This window comes from Strongylocentrotus purpuratus, unplaced genomic scaffold (genome assembly GCF_000002235.5).
Source record: "Strongylocentrotus purpuratus isolate Spur 01 unplaced genomic scaffold, Spur_5.0 spur5_scaffold_20, whole genome shotgun sequence".
NCBI lineage: Eukaryota > Metazoa > Echinodermata > Echinoidea > Camarodonta > Strongylocentrotidae > Strongylocentrotus > Strongylocentrotus purpuratus.
In genome coordinates this window covers 34,805,916-34,824,010 of record NW_022145606.1, presented here as the reverse complement: position 1 = coordinate 34,824,010, position 18,095 = coordinate 34,805,916, and the positions used below count along the sequence as shown (strand labels likewise).

The 18,095-nt window shown below is 41.8% G+C and overlaps 1 protein-coding gene across 1 annotated transcript; it reads right to left on the bottom strand.

The window, feature by feature from the left end:
- Positions 1-634: 634 nt before the first annotated feature.
- Positions 635-3,320, bottom strand: LOC105443861 (protein NLRC5-like). Its single transcript, XM_030992588.1, has 2 exons — positions 1,759-3,320; positions 635-1,140 (listed from the first exon to the last, which is right to left on the bottom strand). The coding sequence occupies exons 1-2, from the start codon at positions 3,250-3,252 to the stop codon at positions 718-720; spliced, it is 1,917 nt and encodes a 638-aa protein (XP_030848448.1). The 5' UTR covers positions 3,253-3,320; the 3' UTR covers positions 635-717.
- Positions 3,321-18,095: the final 14,775 nt, after the last annotated feature.

The following is an 18,095-nucleotide window of genomic DNA, read 5'->3' as shown; positions in this document are numbered from 1 at the left end:
CCAGCAGTTTTTGTATTATGTTTATTTTACTGATCTTGAATTGATAGTTCGTAATACGTATTAACATATTAAAGGTAATACAAAGTATTTGGTATGGGGTCATGAATTTGGTTCAAATGAACATATTGTAAGCATATGCGACCCTACAATATTCAGTGATCGTTGTCGCGGTTGAAATCGAGTCTGAAGTTATGAAATTATAAATAATAAACTCTTTATGTTGTATAGCTCCCTCTCAAGGTCAAGATATTAATTTAGCCATGAAACAATGTTTCTTGACTAAAATCGAACGATTAGCTATTCCCGTTTAGAAATTATATATCACAACTACATATTCTGAGATTTTCATGGTCGCAGCTACCATTGTACGGCCATAGGCGCTATTTGAAATTTATCAAGATTTACCGGGAGTACCGGTAAATTTTTGTATTCAATTTTTCTCGAAAACAGAAGTGTTTTAGGGGCTAAATTTTCTTGTGCTTATATTACATCCACAGGGGAATCCAAATACATCAAAATTGAAAAGAATCACCACCATCCCATTTTCAAAAATTCCCAAAACTTTGTATTACCTTTAACTAAATAAAATTTGATGAAACAAAAGCACATAAAAAATAAACCTATTATTCGCCTTTTTATAGTTTACAGTTGAACTTTCTGTTAATTTAGTCTACTTTAATTTTACTCATATAATTATCTATGAACATCTACTCCAACTCACTGTAAATGCAAAGTACCCAATGCTTTCAAATATGTTGACGACTCGACAATTTCAACCAAGTCTTCCTCGTCCAAGCACTTCATCCCGGACAGACCTAGCGACTGCAGGTTCTTGGTTTGTCCCCCGGTCCGACGAAGAGCAGCCGTGATCTGAGGTATGTCTGTTGCTGCATCATCGATACTGATATCGATATCTTTCAAGCCAGGGAGCGATGAGAGCAGACCTTCATAGCTTTGTGACGTTACTCTCTCAGCTGATAGCTTTGTGACGGATGGAAGCTCAGGGAGACATAAGGGCAAACTGAGAGACGAGTCTGAGATGGTAAGAGTACGTATCATCGAAAATGATCCCAGGCAGGCCCACAGTCCACTCGTCACGTCGGCAGTTAAAGTAGATCCCTCGAACTTTACTGTCCTAACCTAGTTTTAAGATTGATAGATAGATAGAGAGAAAGAGAGAGTAAAAGAAAGAGAATTGAAGACGGATTGTACGAATAGAATAACAGTAATTAGTTTATATTATATATCTCATTAATGCAATCAAGACTGTAGCCTGATCTTAGAATATTCTCCGGTAAGCTACTCTCCTCCCTCCCCTTCACGGTTTTGCATTAATAACTAATACATTTGTTTGCTTTCATGTTGAATATACAGTTCCTACGTTTTACATACGCTACATGCTTATATTGAACGCTACATGCTTATATTGACTGTCCCTCGTAATTTTCTCTTAGCATTAATAGGCCCTAGGACCTATTCTAACAAAATTGTTATTACTTTGTTTTAAATAATTTTTCTTTTTTGTTGTTATGCAGTACCTTGATTGAGGCCGTCGTTGGGCAAACATAGAACAATAAGGAAAATAAATCGTGGGTATTGATCGATATATTATGCAGTATGATTTATCAAGATGCAATTTATTAGGAATTAAAAAAAAATAGGTCTTTGACTTAAAGTTACAACAGAGAAGTGAAAACTTAAAGATTCTTTATGATATGATTGTTGTAAACACGTTTTGTCAAATGGAAATTTGCATACCTCACGTTTAAGTTGCTTTGGAAGATTATGCATCCCAACGACGGTGTAGACAGTCGGTGACTTCAGAACAATACTCTCTGCATTCACACATCTTTGAACCAACGAAGACACATTTCCTCCTGTACTCTTGGTCTCCGATGAACAGTCAATGAGAATGCGATATCGCTCGCTCTCCTTCAAAAAGCTGTTTGTAAGGAGCACCTCCATTATACGAATACAGAGGTTGTTGTCCGTGCCAGCGGCGAATCGGATGAGATTCTCGTAGTCACCGATGTATGATTTGATCTTGCGTAGTACTCTATCTAACTTAGAAACCTTGAAATGTAACAGAAAGTGGGACGTTTGATCAGCGAGGAATTTTCCAGCCGAGTGTTCTTGTGCGATTTTGTGATAAAACTCAATTGTAGTGGAAGTGGTCGCGTTTGACTGAGGAGGGCATGTTGATGAAACAGTCGTCTTGGATACTATCCCAAGTTCACACGCCATATTAAGTAGTGCGGGAACTCTACGGAAATCATGAGCCGTAAAGACTAGCTGTTTAGCATCGTCGAGCAGACCACTTAGAGCAACTTTGCCTAGTTGAAGAATTATTTTCCTTAACATTTCGGGTGTGATTTTCACTCTCGACTCGGATCGGGCGTTTGTATATTGCATTAGAAAAACATTCACGCTGTCCAGCAATTCTGTTTGAGTAGTAGTACCACTGTCAAGTAGGCCATTGCTCCACAAGTGACAGACCATGAGACAAAATAGGGGTGTTTTGACAAATTCATTAATAAGTGGTTGGATATCAAGATAAGCCTTCAGACCATGTGCACTATTAAGATTCAAACTCAAAGCAAAGAATTTGTCGATGTAATCTCGAGAGCTCTCTCGAGAGAATCCTTCGATCCACATCTTTGTGTATACCCTTGAAAGTTCCGCTTGATTGAAAAAGCTTTCTAGGTGAGGGCGTGTTGTTACGAGAACTCGACACTCTGGAAACTCCTCCCAGCGGATGACATTGACAATGTTGCTCACTAAGCTTTGATTTGAAGAAGAAATACCGGCATACTCATCTAGCCCGTCTAGTATAATGTGACATATGTCCTGATTCTTTCTGATGAAACTCTCCAGACCCTCTGGTGTAAGATCATCGACATCACTCAAAAGCTGGGTTTTGATGGCTTCTCCGATCGATGTAAGCTGACCTGTGTTTCGGAATTTTACAACAAACAGAAGTGGCAGATGTTCTAATGCTGACCCCCTTTCTCTATGAACCCAGTCGTAAGCCATCTTAGCAACAGCCGTTGTTTTACCTCGTCCAGCCGGGGCCGAAATGAGGATTCGAGCTGGCAGTATGCCATTTACTTTCGTTAAAAATATGTCAGATACAGAACCCTGGAGTATTTCCTTCATTTTCATATCTTGTCCATGAGCGTCCTTCTTTACCATTGTGACCATCGTGTGCATATCTTTGAACTCAGCATAGTCATTCTGATCCCATGGCTTCATTTGAATTTTGCACAATTCATTCAGGTACTTGTTTATCAACTTGTCGCGACATTGCTCAACAGTCAGGGACTCCGAGATCTTTTCACTGGGGATATCTGTAATGATAAAAGCATATATATGACCACATTATCTGAATGCAATCACACAATTTCAGCCCCTTCCCCCATTCGACTAAATAGGGTTCGTTAAGTTTGTTTATTTTCAAATGTTATCAAGTTTCTTTGTGCCGACATTTTTACGCTTTCCCGTGAAGTAAAGGCAAGGAAACACAGGCAAAAAAATCCAACCTTTATAGCAAACTGCTCTGACAGAAAGCATATACAAAAATAGAGAAGCAGACTAGCTGGCGACAAAGGACAAACAATAAGGGCCTTTTGAGGGTTGTTTAAGTTGCAATCGGTATACGTATACATGACGTTTTAAAGAGAAGTTAAAATTAGCCGAATCGGTCATGTTAATGTGATATATAGTGGCGGATAACTCTCCCAATTTGTTCCAACACACGGAATTACTTAAACGGCAATTTGTCGAAATGAAGGGATAAGATGCGTACTATGAGAAAAAATGCAGACATTAGTGGGTTTTTTCACACGACAAACTGGAGAGTTGTCCGTAATTTCATAACAATTTAATGGCCAACTCGCAAAATCTCATGATTTGAATTTTGTATCAATGTTACGTGCCCAACTTTAAACTGATAAACCCAAAAATAAACGTGTACCTTAAATATAAATTTAAATCAGGCAAGGCGGCTTTATACTAAGGGTCACTTTATGAACGGTAAATTACAGTAATATCTAAATGCCCTCTCACCCAACGCGCAGCAAAAACTCTTTTTTTAAAGAGAGACAGAGCGTGAAGGAATTGAACAACCCTGTCCTTCAAGACAAGGTCACATTTGCTGTACGGCTATGATACGGCGACCGTACGCCCCCGAAATCAAGGGATACTTCCGGCGGCCGCAGAGAATCTGCGAAGGTCTCAGGGTGCACCCTAGCGTCCGCCCCCCCCCCCCACTCCGGGGTCGGAATGACCGCATGCGTGTTACCAAAATGTCAGGTAAAGGGGTATTTTTCACGCACCAAAGTCCGGCCTCGTACATACACATAATTGACTTTACACACCGGACTTAGGGGGTGTTTTCAAAAGGAGGGAACACGCATATGCATACCCTAAACAACACTGAGTGTGTGGGGGGGGGGGGGTTGTCCCAGTGTGTATCCCTATCTTTACAGGCCGTACGGGTCGCCGTGGGATTATAACGCGGAGTTATAATTGTTTTCCTTTCTAGGTTCGTCGTAGCGATTAGACACGCCGTAAACATGCCGTAGAACGGTTCCACGGCAATCGTACGTCAGGCGTACGGTAGCCTTGCGTTTTATATAATACAGGGATGTCGCGGTGAAGTCTGGCCGCACGATCGCCGTGTGGTCCTCCTTCGACCGCCTTGCGGGCATCTAACGAATACCTTGCGTCTGCCTTACTATGTGTAAACATGCTACGACCGCCGCAGGACGCCCAAAGGCGACCGTGCGTCATCACTTCAAAGGCCGTTCGGCAGTCGCATATTTTCAGTCTCCACAAATTAAAAATGCGCCGTGCGGCTTTCGTAACAGATGTTCCCGCTACCGTATGTGACTATGGGAATGCTGCTGCGGTCCTAAAATTGCTATTGTACGTATATATTTTAGACCGCACGGCCGCCGCGGCAATTGTGACCTGGGCATCACCATACTCAGTATTCAGTGCCATTAGACCCTCGGTACGCCAGTGATAATGTAAATACTCTGCATTATGTTCTACAACAGTCTAAAGCTAAAAGAAGTGATTGTAAGCACTCTATTACTATAGCCCTACCTCTAATACTTAGTGTCCCCTTGAGATGTGTATCAGCAAGCATGACTAGCTTAGCATCAGTGAGAGCTTGTTTCATCCTGAGATGCTGGTCGCAAGGCTCCATGGTCTGTCGCCAGTCAAACAGCATGGCACGTGTTCCCTTACACGTCACCCGTCCTTCCATTCTGTTGGTCTCTATGTATCTATTGATTTCTGCGACCTTGAATCCGAGAGTTCGTCCTAAGGCCTCCATCTGCTCACTCGTCTCGATGTCTTCAGCCAGCTGGAAGAGAAGACCATCGGCAATACCTCCTTGCGTCGCCATTACTATAGAGACGATGCAAAGAAAAGGAACAAATAAGTACAGTCAGTCACTTCAGAGACTATATTATGCTAATCATTTCAAACCAGTATTTATAATAATAATAATAATTAAACATTTTTACATAGCGCATAACACATAGGCAAAATTGCATGTCTCTATGATTTTTAAGAGGCTATAGAGAAATATGTATGGTTATGGAAGTATCTTCTAATCATTATCAAAACTCAGCTGGCTTTTCTGTTGGAGGACATTAATATAGCCACCTCTCATACAGTTCACAATTCCTAAATGCTTGTTATCTTCCTTATGTATTAGTCTGTTTCGTCAGTCTTGTGGTCTGTCTGTCTCTTCAAGCGCGTGGGCTCAAGATGTACCGGGATGACCCGTTTTCTCAGCGGGGTTCTAGGACACCTACCCCCTGGACATCCACCCCCGAATAACCACCCCCAGTCAACTACCCACTAGGGCAACCACCCTATAGGACGACTACCCCCAGCACAACTACCCCCATACAACTACCCCCTAGGACAACTACCCCTAGGACAACTACCCCCTAGGAAAAATACCCCCGGACAATTGCCCCCTAGGACAATTACCTCCTAAGACAACTACACACTAGGGCAACCACCCTCTAGGACGACTACTCCCAGCACAACTACCCCAGACAATTAACCCTACGACAACCATTCTCTAGGACAACTGCCCCGGATAACTATCCTAGGGGTAGTTGTCTGGGGTAGTTGTCCGGAAGTAGGTTTCCCGTAGGGTAGTTGTCATAGGGGGTGTTGTCCGGGGTAGTTGTCCTATGCAGTAGTTGTACTAGGGGTTAGTCGTCCTAGAGGTAGTTGTTTGGGGTAGTTGCCCGGGGTAGATGTTCTGGGGGTAGTCGTCCTAGAGGTTGGTTGCCCTTGGGGTGGTTGTCCTAAAGGGGTTGTTGTTCTAGGGGTGGAATTCCAGGGGGTAGGTGTCCAGATACGCTCTCAGGGGGGTCGCGAGAAAGAAGGGTATGGGAGGGTATAGGGGATTCCAAATTAAGTTTAGGAAAATATGGCACCTCTATCGGCACAAAAGAGAAAGAGAAAATGGAGGACAAAGGGAGGAGAAATCGGAAAAAAGAAAAAGGTAGTGCAAGAAAAGAGAAAGGAATAGGACAGAAAGAAAGGAAAAGATGGAAAGAAAGAAACAAATACTCTGGACGGCCATGCATTATGGCTCAAGGCATGGGCACACAGAAGATTTTTTATGTTGGGCACCGGGGTAGAATGCAATAAATTATTGAAAATTTATTGCATTTTCTTTTTTTTTTTTAAATTTATGGAAACTGCTCCCTACCCTAGCCCCCGCTGCGTACAGTCATGGTTCAGTGACAAAGCAATGGCCTCGTAACTGTGAGGGCCCAGGATCAACACCGTGTCGATGTGCTATATTAGTGCCCTTTTGTGAGGCATTAATCCTCATTACTGTCATTTATGACTTAAGGGCATAGGTCCCCTGGTTGATAAACATAGTAGCATAATATACATGCTTTAGCAGTCACGCAAAACACATATTGGCAAATTATTATTCAATAAAATCTGAGACTGTATACTATTATCTAGATCTAGTATTTTTAAATTATTTTTAAAATAATTCCATAAATTGGGATAACAACAAATATTCCACCGTTATGAGCAACAGTGTACAAAGTTTTGGGAAATTTCGAAAATTGGGAGGATAGTGATTCTTTACAATTTTGATATATTTGGATGCCCCTGTGGATGTTTTATAAGCACTAGAAACTTTAGCTCCTAAAACACTTCTGCTTTCGAGAAAAATTGAATATACAAATTTACCGGTGCTCCCGGTAAATTTCGATAAATTTCAAATAGCGCATACGGCCGTACAAAGGTAACTGCGACCATGAAAATCTAAAGAATATGTAGTTGTGATATATAATTTCCAAACGGGAATATAATCGGTCGATTTCAGTCAAGAAACATTGTTTTATAGCTTAATTAATGTATTGACCTTGAGAGGTAGCTATACAACATGTAGAGTTTATTATTTATAATTCATAATTTTAAACTCGATTTCAACCGCGACAACTAACACTGAATATTGTAGGATCGCATATGCTTCCAATATGTTCATTTGAACCAAATTCATGACCCCATACCGAAACTTTGTATTACCTTTAAGAAAAAGAAGGAAAAGAAAAGTTAAGAATAAAAACAATGTTTAAATATATACAAACAAATAAATAAGAAAGAAATTGAAAAAGAAAAGAGAGCGTGGAATCGAAGAAAAAATTGTTTGGGGTTCGGTGGAAAAAATAATCAAAGTTCCATTTGTTTGTTACGTTTTTTAAATAAACGTCAAATTGAGGAAAACAAAATATTAGAATCTAGGAAAGGGCCCGGTATCTTATAATGTTTTTCAACGGTTGTTCGCTTCGCTCGCTTAGTTTCAGTTGTTCAGTTTAATTTGTTTCGTATTTCACATTGACATTAAACAAACGTTGTATCATCCGCTCAAGCTGACTTGCGTGCATAATACAAATAAGGGAAGCCTTCCAAAGTTGCGACTGTGCCAGGACGCGATTTTTTTTCCCGTCGAAATTGACAATAGTGTCACTTGGGCAAAGACTATCAGGGGAATAGATGGTTTGTACGCATGCGCGTGGACTTAAACTGTGTGTGTGTTTTCCATAGAGTATACTACATGTAGTAACCGTCACTGCCATGCATCGGCATCGCGCGCGTTTGGCTAGGCTTTGCATGCCGTCTGCTGACACTTTTCATGTGGCTGTGTCTGTCGCTGAACAGGCGTTGATGAGTATCACCATAGAAGTAGATCAATATCTCAGATAAATTAAGAGTACATACATGAATGTATATTAAGATAACATCGGGATTCTTTCTTCATCTTAGATGTGAGTGCATGAGAATATAATCATAGATCTTGATCTACGTGAACTTGAACTAAAAAGAAGCCCATAATACGACCTTCTGAATCATTTTTAATCCAATATTAAGTCCATAAGGCCTAATCACAGTCATTGTGAAGTTGGGGAAGGATTAACCCAAATTAACCCAGCAGTGTATCCATATTACCCAATAAACAATATTTTAATCTCAGTTGTCCACTTCGAATCTGATTCTGTGTTAGCAGACTACCATGCCACTGTACTGTGTAAATATGCTAAACGATGCGCGATGCCAATGGCAATGTTCTAGTGGCGATAATGATACATGTATAATTCTGTGGAACAGACACAAAGTTTCTCAAGTCCACGCGCATGCGTACAAACCGTGGGTGTGGGTGTGTGTGTGTGTGTGTGTAATTGGGTTTTTACAGACGTGTATCAATCAGATATGATTATTACGTCTGGGGACCGACCTTTAACGTCACCATCCGAAAGACGTGACTCAGTTTCGAACCTGCGTCCTCGGCTGAATCAGTTTGTAACTTCCACTGTTAGCTGGATTACAGGCGCACGCCACAACGCCACAACCAACTAGTACACTGATAGTCTTTGCTCAAGTGGCAATTTTGGCAATTTCGACGCGTTAGGGTTACGGGGAAAAAAATCGCTGCCCGGACGCGTCGGGGCGCGATGAATAGAACAGTCGCGTCTCAAGAGACGCATTCAGGCACGAAAGGGCGCGATAGTCACCCTCACCTGATTATTGCATATTGTGGCGTAACCGGGCTCTGCCGGGGTAGCGTTCTGCCTTGCAGTCTCTCAAAACCCGGTCCACGCTCTCGACAATCATTCATTAACTATATCTCTCAGTGGGCTCTCACAAAAGTATATCGTGTAAGAAATAACGTGGACTTGCTCTCATTCACTTACTCACTCCCGCAATCACTGAATGTCTGACAGGAATAAAGAAACAACACTTGCACAGTATCTGTAGTTCAAGTAACTTTACTCGTTCCTGGTAACGGACCTGTCGCAACGTCAGCCCGACGCTGACTCACAGATCACAACTATACAGAACCTGTTCCAACGACAGCTCAATGCCGACTGACTGACATCTCACGATGTAGACATATATATTTAACAATTATCTATAACGCCCTCTACGTCTTACTAAATTACTTGGCTAGTTATGTTACACAGCCCCTCCCCAAGTGTGGGCTGTCCTCGGACCACTCTTTAACAAAACAAGATAATATCACCTCCGAATAATTTTTCGAAAAAAGTACAAAATTACTTTAAAACCCCTTAAAGTACATATATATATATACACTTAGATATAACAACAAAATGATCTATTTACAGTAGAGAAAGAACAAAAGAGGAGTCATGAGAACCGGGAAAGTTTAGGAAAGAAAAGATGCGGAAGGAATAAGACCAGAAATTTTGAAGAATACATGGACTAAAACACAATGCTTATACAAGTTAAATTGAAACATAACCCTCTCCTTTTTCTCCTGCTATCTAACAAATGCAAAACAATGCATCCCTGAACTATCGTAAACACGAAATATTGGCATAGTAACAAAACAACATACCATTTTTGTAAAGTGCAACATACGAACTCGAATAGATTGAAAGAACAAAAGAAGTAGAGAAAGAACGAATGAAAATATGAGTTTGAAGACAGACAAGGGGTGAAGGGTAGAAGGAATACAGGATTTAAGATGAACAAGATAAGGCACAATTCATTACAATATACACAAGTAAAAACAACAAAATACATTGGTTGGAATGGCAAAGTTCTGGCTGCTTAGTTTGAGTTTATGGCAAAATTAAATAAGTTGGGTCGTGGTGGAATCCTAGTTCTCGCGGGATCTCTCCTGGAGGCTGGGACAGGAACCTTTCGTGGTGCAGGTACAGTCGGTTCAACAAGTTTCGTAGCTTCCCTGTCGACGGGGTCACCTCCTCTTCCTCTCCTAAAGCTGACATGTGCAAGTTGGCTAGGAGCGTCCTGCTCAACCTTCGTGCTGACTTACACTCGCTTCTAACTAGGAGTCCGTAGGCTGAAGAGTACCACTTCGTAGGGTTTCAACCTGTCCACATGAACTACCTTCAACTGCCGTACACTCGAGCGGATGTCTGCATTCGTTCCTATCCAAAATAACCTCAACTGCTCCAGCAAACCTTATCTCTGGTCTTGTTCATGCCAACGTATCCACTAGACTTGCCACCAAGCAATTCCTTCACAACGACCTCTCAAAGCTTAGCTGATAAGACAACATTCAGTTACCCTATGGCCTTGGTCACTATTCCCATTTCCTGTCGAGAACGCCTTGCTTCATTTCCAGTTGGGCTCACTTCCTCCAAGGGCTTCTCCACCCTGGACTTTGAAGCCATTGCTGACCAATCCGGTCGGTCCCCTGACCGCTGCTTTGCTTCCAAGATCCACGCCGAACTGAAGGATCTTGCGCCTGGTCTTGGCTCATCTGCTCATTCCTGATGCTGGGTTCTATCGTAACTGTCCTTGCCTCTCGGGGTACCTCCACTTTCGGTGCTACTTGTTTATCAGAGATTGCTGACTCCTTGAAATTCCGCTTACACGCACTGAGGACAATTGGTCACTGCCTTCACCTTCACACGAAACATTGGTAAGTGAGCGTCCAGAACGGTGCACGGTTTTAAAATCGCACTCTGCTATCACTCGCACCCATCGAGCCATCTGTCCCGGCAAATCTCGGAAATCAACGAAGTGCCCCATGATCAGTCCTGACCTCTAATCTCTGATCATAATACCGGGCCATAATAAAGGCAAAACTCCATACAGGCGCTATACTCACAAAATTCACTGTACAGGCGCTATCATTATTTACACAGGCGCTGTACCTTACATGTCACTGTGAATATGACTGACAAAGAAAGCGGACAAAATATACAGTTCCTCAGGTAGACAAAGGAACATCCCTTCACTGCTAATATGTAAAAATGTGTAGAACAGGTGTCACATGCATATTCACCTTTTTACATAATAGCAGTAAAGGGATGTTCCTTTGTCTACCTGAGGAACTGTATATGTGTCCGCTTTCTTTGTCCGTTATGTTTATAGTGTGTACGGGCGCAATCCCTGCCTTCGCCTACACACAGGCGAAACCTCAGGCGCTATCTCTGCCTTCGCCTGCACACAGGCCAAACTCCAGGCGCTGTACCTTCCACGTACAGGCACTATCCCAGGCGCCATCTCTGCCTTAGACTGTCGAAGATCCTCATCTCCACGCTGAACCTCTGCTGCAAGCATCCCAATTCCACCCTCCATAGTCACTCGTTGAGCAGCCATTATACTTGTAAAAACACAAACTCGAATCAGGCGCTATACGGCGCTATGTCTGCAGGCGCCTATATAGGCGCTACACCTCCTATGCGTAGGCGCTGTCACTGCCGGCGCCTATAGGCGCTATACCTAACATGTAGCTACGCGCTCTCACTTCCCGGCGCCTATAGGCGCTATACCTAACACGTAGCTAGGCGCTCTCACTGTCCGGCGCCTATAGGCGCTATACCTAACACGTAGCTAGGCGCTATCACTGTCGGGCGCCTATAGGCGCTATACCTAACACGTAGCTAGGCGCTATCACTGCCCGGCGCCTATAGGCGCTATACCTAACACTTAGCTAGGCGCTATCACTGTCGGGCGCCTATAGGCTGTTTTGCTTCGTAACGGGTGGGGTATTATCTTTCCAATCATTGTGGAAGCTTTGCGATGTACAATGTTGGTCATAATGGTGGAATAATTATTTTTACTTTAAAAATTATTTATTTCTAATAAATCTAGATAATGGCATACAAAAAAAAATCATTGCACTTTCCCCCTGTCCCTCACAGGAAAAATTACTCTGTGTGGCCATGCCTTGAACCATAATGCATGGCCCTACAGAATATTTTTTCCTGTTGGGGGGAAATGCAATTAATGTTTTGATAATTTATTGCATTGTGAGAAGAAATACAACATGGATACATTGTTTGCCATTTTCTCAACATTTATTCCACTGGGGATAGAATTTCCCCCTTTCAAACCGTCCAACAATTAATGTCACAATCAAATAACAGAAATGCAATGAAATTAAAAAGGGGCGATATCTGTACCCGCACTATTGTACAGGGAAGAGGGGAGAGGCTAAATAAAAACGAGATACTAGTAGGGGAACCCGGGTCACGTGACCAGCCGGGAGGAAGACAACCAACCGAAGTCCCAGTTTCCTGAGATACGGATTCCCCTAAACAACCTCTCCTACTGAGAGCCCCTCCTTGCCATTGGGCAAACCGCTCTCCCCTGTTATGAACAACAATTAACATAAATATCAATAGCAATAAGCAACCTTGACAATTTTCAACCCCAAATATACATATAATAATTTCATAGCAGGATGAGTTATGATAAGCTTCGATACATCTATCTGGGCACTTATATCTACGTCTGTCCTATAATCTCACATATTATTTCGTCTGTCATCCCTCTTGACTCCCAATACACACAAATAACACAATAATACACTTCAATTATTGTGAAATAGCCTGACAACGACTACTGAGAGCCTACCGATTATTCAGTATGAATGTTTAACAAACATTTCTTCTCGTTTCCTTCACTGGAAACCGTTTCCTTCACTGGAAACCGGACCTATCATGGTCCAGGATAAAAAACCAGAGATAAAACTCAACGAGCATAAAAACTCTGGAAAACCTTATTCAAACACAGTCATATAACACTACATGACACAACGCACTTTTATTGTAAATAAAAGTTGTCTCGTTGAAAGTTCAAGCTAGAATGATTCAATTACACACTAATTCATGCCACGCCCTGGTCTCCGTGGCAGAATTAGCTCGCACACCTGTACGAGCTGCCTATGCAAATTACATTCCATCGGGGCACAGCCCCGGACCCAACATAAGTATGCATTCATTAACGATACAAACAACATTTGTCTGCTATACAATCGTACCGCAGACAAATAATATTAATTACAGCGTCCAAGAAGGCTCTACGAGCCACAACCCTTCAGCATATTTTCAAAATAAAGAATGCCAAAACCGATTTTTCAGATGAATCTTCAATCCAAACCACCCAACCAAGACTTTGTTTCAATTAAGAATACAAGCCCATCCGGTCAACCATTAAACTAATTATTACTAGCCCAGCTGCCAACCATTCATTCATTAATAGTCTACCGGCCTAACCAACCAGCCATTTATTGGAACATCACTAGCCCAACCAACCAACCAACCAAACTTTGTTCCAATTAAGAATACAAGCCCATCCAGCCAACTTTAAAACGAATCATTATACTAGCCCAGCCAACCATTCATTCATTAATAGCTTACTGGCCCAACCAACCAGCCATTTATTGGAACATCACTAGCCCAACCAACCAAACTTTGTTCCAATTAAGAATACAAGCCCATCCAGCCATCTTTAAAACGAATCATTATACTAGCCCAGCCAACCATTCATTCATTAATAGCTTACTGGCCCAACCAATTCCAATTAAGAATACAAGCCCATCCAGCCAACTTTAAAACGAATCATTATACTAGCCCAGCCAACCATTCATTCATTAATAGCTTACTGGCCCAACCAACCAGCCATTTATTGGAACATCACTAGCCCAACCAACCAACCAAACTTTGTTCCAATTAAGAATACAAGCCCATCCAGCCAACCATAACACGAATTATTACAAGCCCAGCCAACCATCCATTCATTAAAAGCATACTAGCCCAACCAACCAACCATTTATTTAAAATGCGTCCAAGAAGGCTCTACGAGCCACAACACTTACTGGCCCAACCAATTCCAATTAAGAATACAAGCCCATCCAGCCAACTTTAAAACGAATCATTATACTAGCCCAGCCAACCATTCATTCATAATTAGCTTACTGGCCCAACCAACCAGCCATTTACTGGAACATCACTAGCCCAACCAACCAACCAAAACTTTGTTCCAATTAAGAATACAAGCCCATCCAGCCAACCATAACACGAATTATTACAAGCCCAGCCAACCATCCATTCATTAAAAGCATACTAGCCCAACCAACCAACCATTTATTTAAAATGCGTCCAAGAAGGCTCTACGAGCCACAACCCTTCAGCATATTTTCAAAATAAAGAATGCCAAAACCGAATTTTCAGATGAATCTTCAATCCAAACTACCCAACCAAGACTTGTTTCAATTAAGAATACAAGCCCATCCGGTCAACCATTAATCTGATTATTACTAGCCCAGCTGCCAACCATTCATTCATTAATAGTCTACTGGCCTAACCAACCAGCCATTTATTGGAACATCACTAGCCCAACCAACCAACCAACCAAACTTTGTTCCAATTAAGAATACAAGCCCATCCAGCCAACTTTAAAACGAATCATTATACTAGCCCAGCCAACCATTCATTCATTAATAGCTTACTGGCCCAACCAACCAGCCATTTATTGGAACACCACTAGCCCAACCAACCAACCAAAACTTTGTTCCAATTAAGAATACAAGCCCATCCAGCCAACCATAACACGAATTATTACAAGCCCAGCCAACCATCCATTCACTAAAAGCATACTAGCTAAACCAACCAACCATAATCATCATCATCACTTTTTTGTTTTTGGCCACATGTCTCAAATCTATCCTCCCCGAGCCCTGCTGTGTACATTTCCCTCCCCCTTTCTTTTAGCTCTTTCACTTTCTACTTCTTATTTCTTCCTTTCTTATTGTCTGAGGAGTAGAAGGGTGGGGAGGCGGGAAAAGAAAAACATCCAACCCCAGTGGAACTTGTTGAGTATGTGAGGCGAATTCAGTTGTTGTGCCGCGCATGCTAACTTGGAATGCGCGCACTTTACCGGTATCGCGCGCGATGCGCTTAACTAATAGTTTCTCTTTTGACCTTTCTGCACTTTGCTAGCGTAAACAACTTTGACCCTGAACTATATTGTTTACGTTGCATTCTCTCACAAATGCGCCGATTCGATAACTCGAATAATCGAATTGTGAGAAGAAATACAACATGGATACATTGTTTGCCATTTTCTCAACATTTATTCCACTGGGGATAGAATTTCCCCCTTTCAAACCGTCCAACAATTAATGTCACAATCAAATAACAGAAATGCAATGAAATTAAAAAGGGGCGATATCTGTACCCGCACTATTGTACAGGGAAGAGGGGAGAGGCTAAATAAAAACGAGATACTAGTAGGGGAACCCGGGTCACGTGACCAGCCGGGAGGAAGACAACCAACCGAAGTCCCAGTTTCCTGAGATACGGATTCCCCTAAACAACCTCTCCTACTGAGAGCCCCTCCTTGCCATTGGGCAAACCGCTCTCCCCTGTTATGAACAACAATTAACATAAATATCAATAGCAATAAGCAACCTTGACAATTTTCAACCCCAAACAGCCAATACAAACCATTTTTTTTTTTTTTTTTTTTTTTTTTTTTTTTTTTTTTTTGCCTCTTCAATAGTTTTGTCTGTTTTGTTTTCTAAATTGTTACTTTCTGCCATAAACGGACGAACAATTAAATGAAATGATGTTATCTGTTGTCACTTGGACCCATTCAAACAAAGCAAACTATAGTCATCTCTTTAAGGGCATTTATCAAAAATACTAACAATTTTATTTTTATTATTTTTCTCCATCGGTTCCCAAACCTTAATACCAAGCCAGGTGCTTAAATTCTCTGCACCATTATCACATTTTATGTGACTTTGCCGAGCAAAATTGAAATGAACAATTACGATTTATGAATCCACGTTAAATCAATTAAACACGATCACTATGTTGAAGACAATAATAACATGTTTGCCCGTGTACAGTCGAGCTGCACAGCCTCAAATAAGATTCAGTCATTAGTCGACTGTCCTATTTTGATCGAACGTCTATTTACATGTACGTATTCATCTGTACAATCCACTGTTATCTTATTATCTTTGGCATTATTCCCTAAACTAGAAATATACATGTAGGTATACTTGACGAGCTGCCATACCAAAACCAACAACAAAACAACCATGATAGCAGCGTCAACGAGCCTTATCATGGTCCAAATCAGATTCTGCCTTGTTCTATTTACATGTGCATGTATATACACTTTGCAATGATCTTTATATTCAGCTTAAATGTTAAAGCGTTGAGTCGCAAGACTCACGTGCATTATTTTGAGGGAGTCATTATATTTAAACGGCGTTTTCTCAGAGATTTCAAGTTTTAAGTTAACCCAGCCATTCGAGCCGCCGTTGCGAAACTATGTATCAAGATGTCACATCCACTGTCCGACAGGTGTATCCCGTCCCTGTTGAAGTATTGGTGTTCTTGCGCGATGAAGTTGTGCATGATGAACGATGCATTGTGCATGCGCCTGATCTTTCTTCTACCATATTTGTTCAGGGATTTCCTCACCTTATCAATCGCTGATTGCGAGTGCACTGTACGGCCATAGCCATAGTAGAACAAACGAGGTATTATGCTTGAGAAAGAAATGTGGCACCCCGGTAATAGTTCCCGGGCTGTGGTGAGGGCATCATCTAATGCCTGTCGACATTGCTTGGCTCCATAGCGGCCGAGGTCGTTCGAACCCACGTGAATGATCATGATGGTAGGAGCTGGGTTGTACCTTAGTAAGTCCTGGAGAGCTCTCGGAAATTCGTGTAGGGTTAGGCCACCTCTGCCAAACCATTTAACCTCGCTTGCATTTACTCCCAGGTTGTGGTTGCCTGTCCAGGATGCCCTCTCGCCGGCTCTCCTGACGAAGCTATCCCCCAATAGCCCCAACCGTTGGGCTCGAGTACCTGTGGTGAAAACAAAAGAGTTCTTCGGGGAAGTATACATGTACATAATTCTTTTCACGATCATATGTTTATTCATAGTCCACCCTATTCGACTTGTTAGTACTTAAGGTTAAAACGAGCATCATATTGTGCCCGTGCTATAATTTGGTAAGCACGATAATCGGTTTCTTATTATTTGTTTATTATTTATTTATTTTTTATTTATTTATTTATTTTTTTTTTTTTTTTACACTGTATACATGACTTTTTGAAAACTTATGATCAGCTTACATTAATTTGCTTCATGTGAGAGATGAGGAAGAGCACTCTCAATTTTATTAATGTAAACTACGACCTTCCACGCTATAACCTTTGGAAGGGGGATGGAGTAATCTTCCTTCAACACGTGCTGAGGCCACGCACCACTGAACCACTTGTTCTGAAAGTAACCGCCAAATCCTATGCCTCCGCTTGCATCTGTGAATAAGTTCAAGTCTGAGTCAGTTGACCACTGCCTAGGCTAAATGATTGTAACCCCGTTAAATTGTTCCAGAAAAGACAACCAAACTTCGAGGTCAGCACGGGCTCCATCCGTTAAACGCCGTGAACCCTTTGACCCGTCTTCTGTTTTCAGGAGATCTATATTAACCTCCTTAGGAACGCTCTACCTGGCCGTACGGCTCGGCAAACAAAATTCAAGGATCCTATTAACGACTGAATATTCCTCAGATCCAAAGACTTTTGTTCTAAGGCCCTGCGGATTTTCTGTTTCAAGGCTGCTACCTTACCGTCAGGTATCCGAACTTGCATGACGCTGGTGTCGATCTCCAGGCCTAGATATGTCAATTTTGTACAGGGCCCTTCCGATTTTTCCATAGCCAGAGGGACACCTAGTTCACTGCATACTGAGCGAAATTTGGTTATTATTCCTAAACATTTAATACCTCCTGCATTT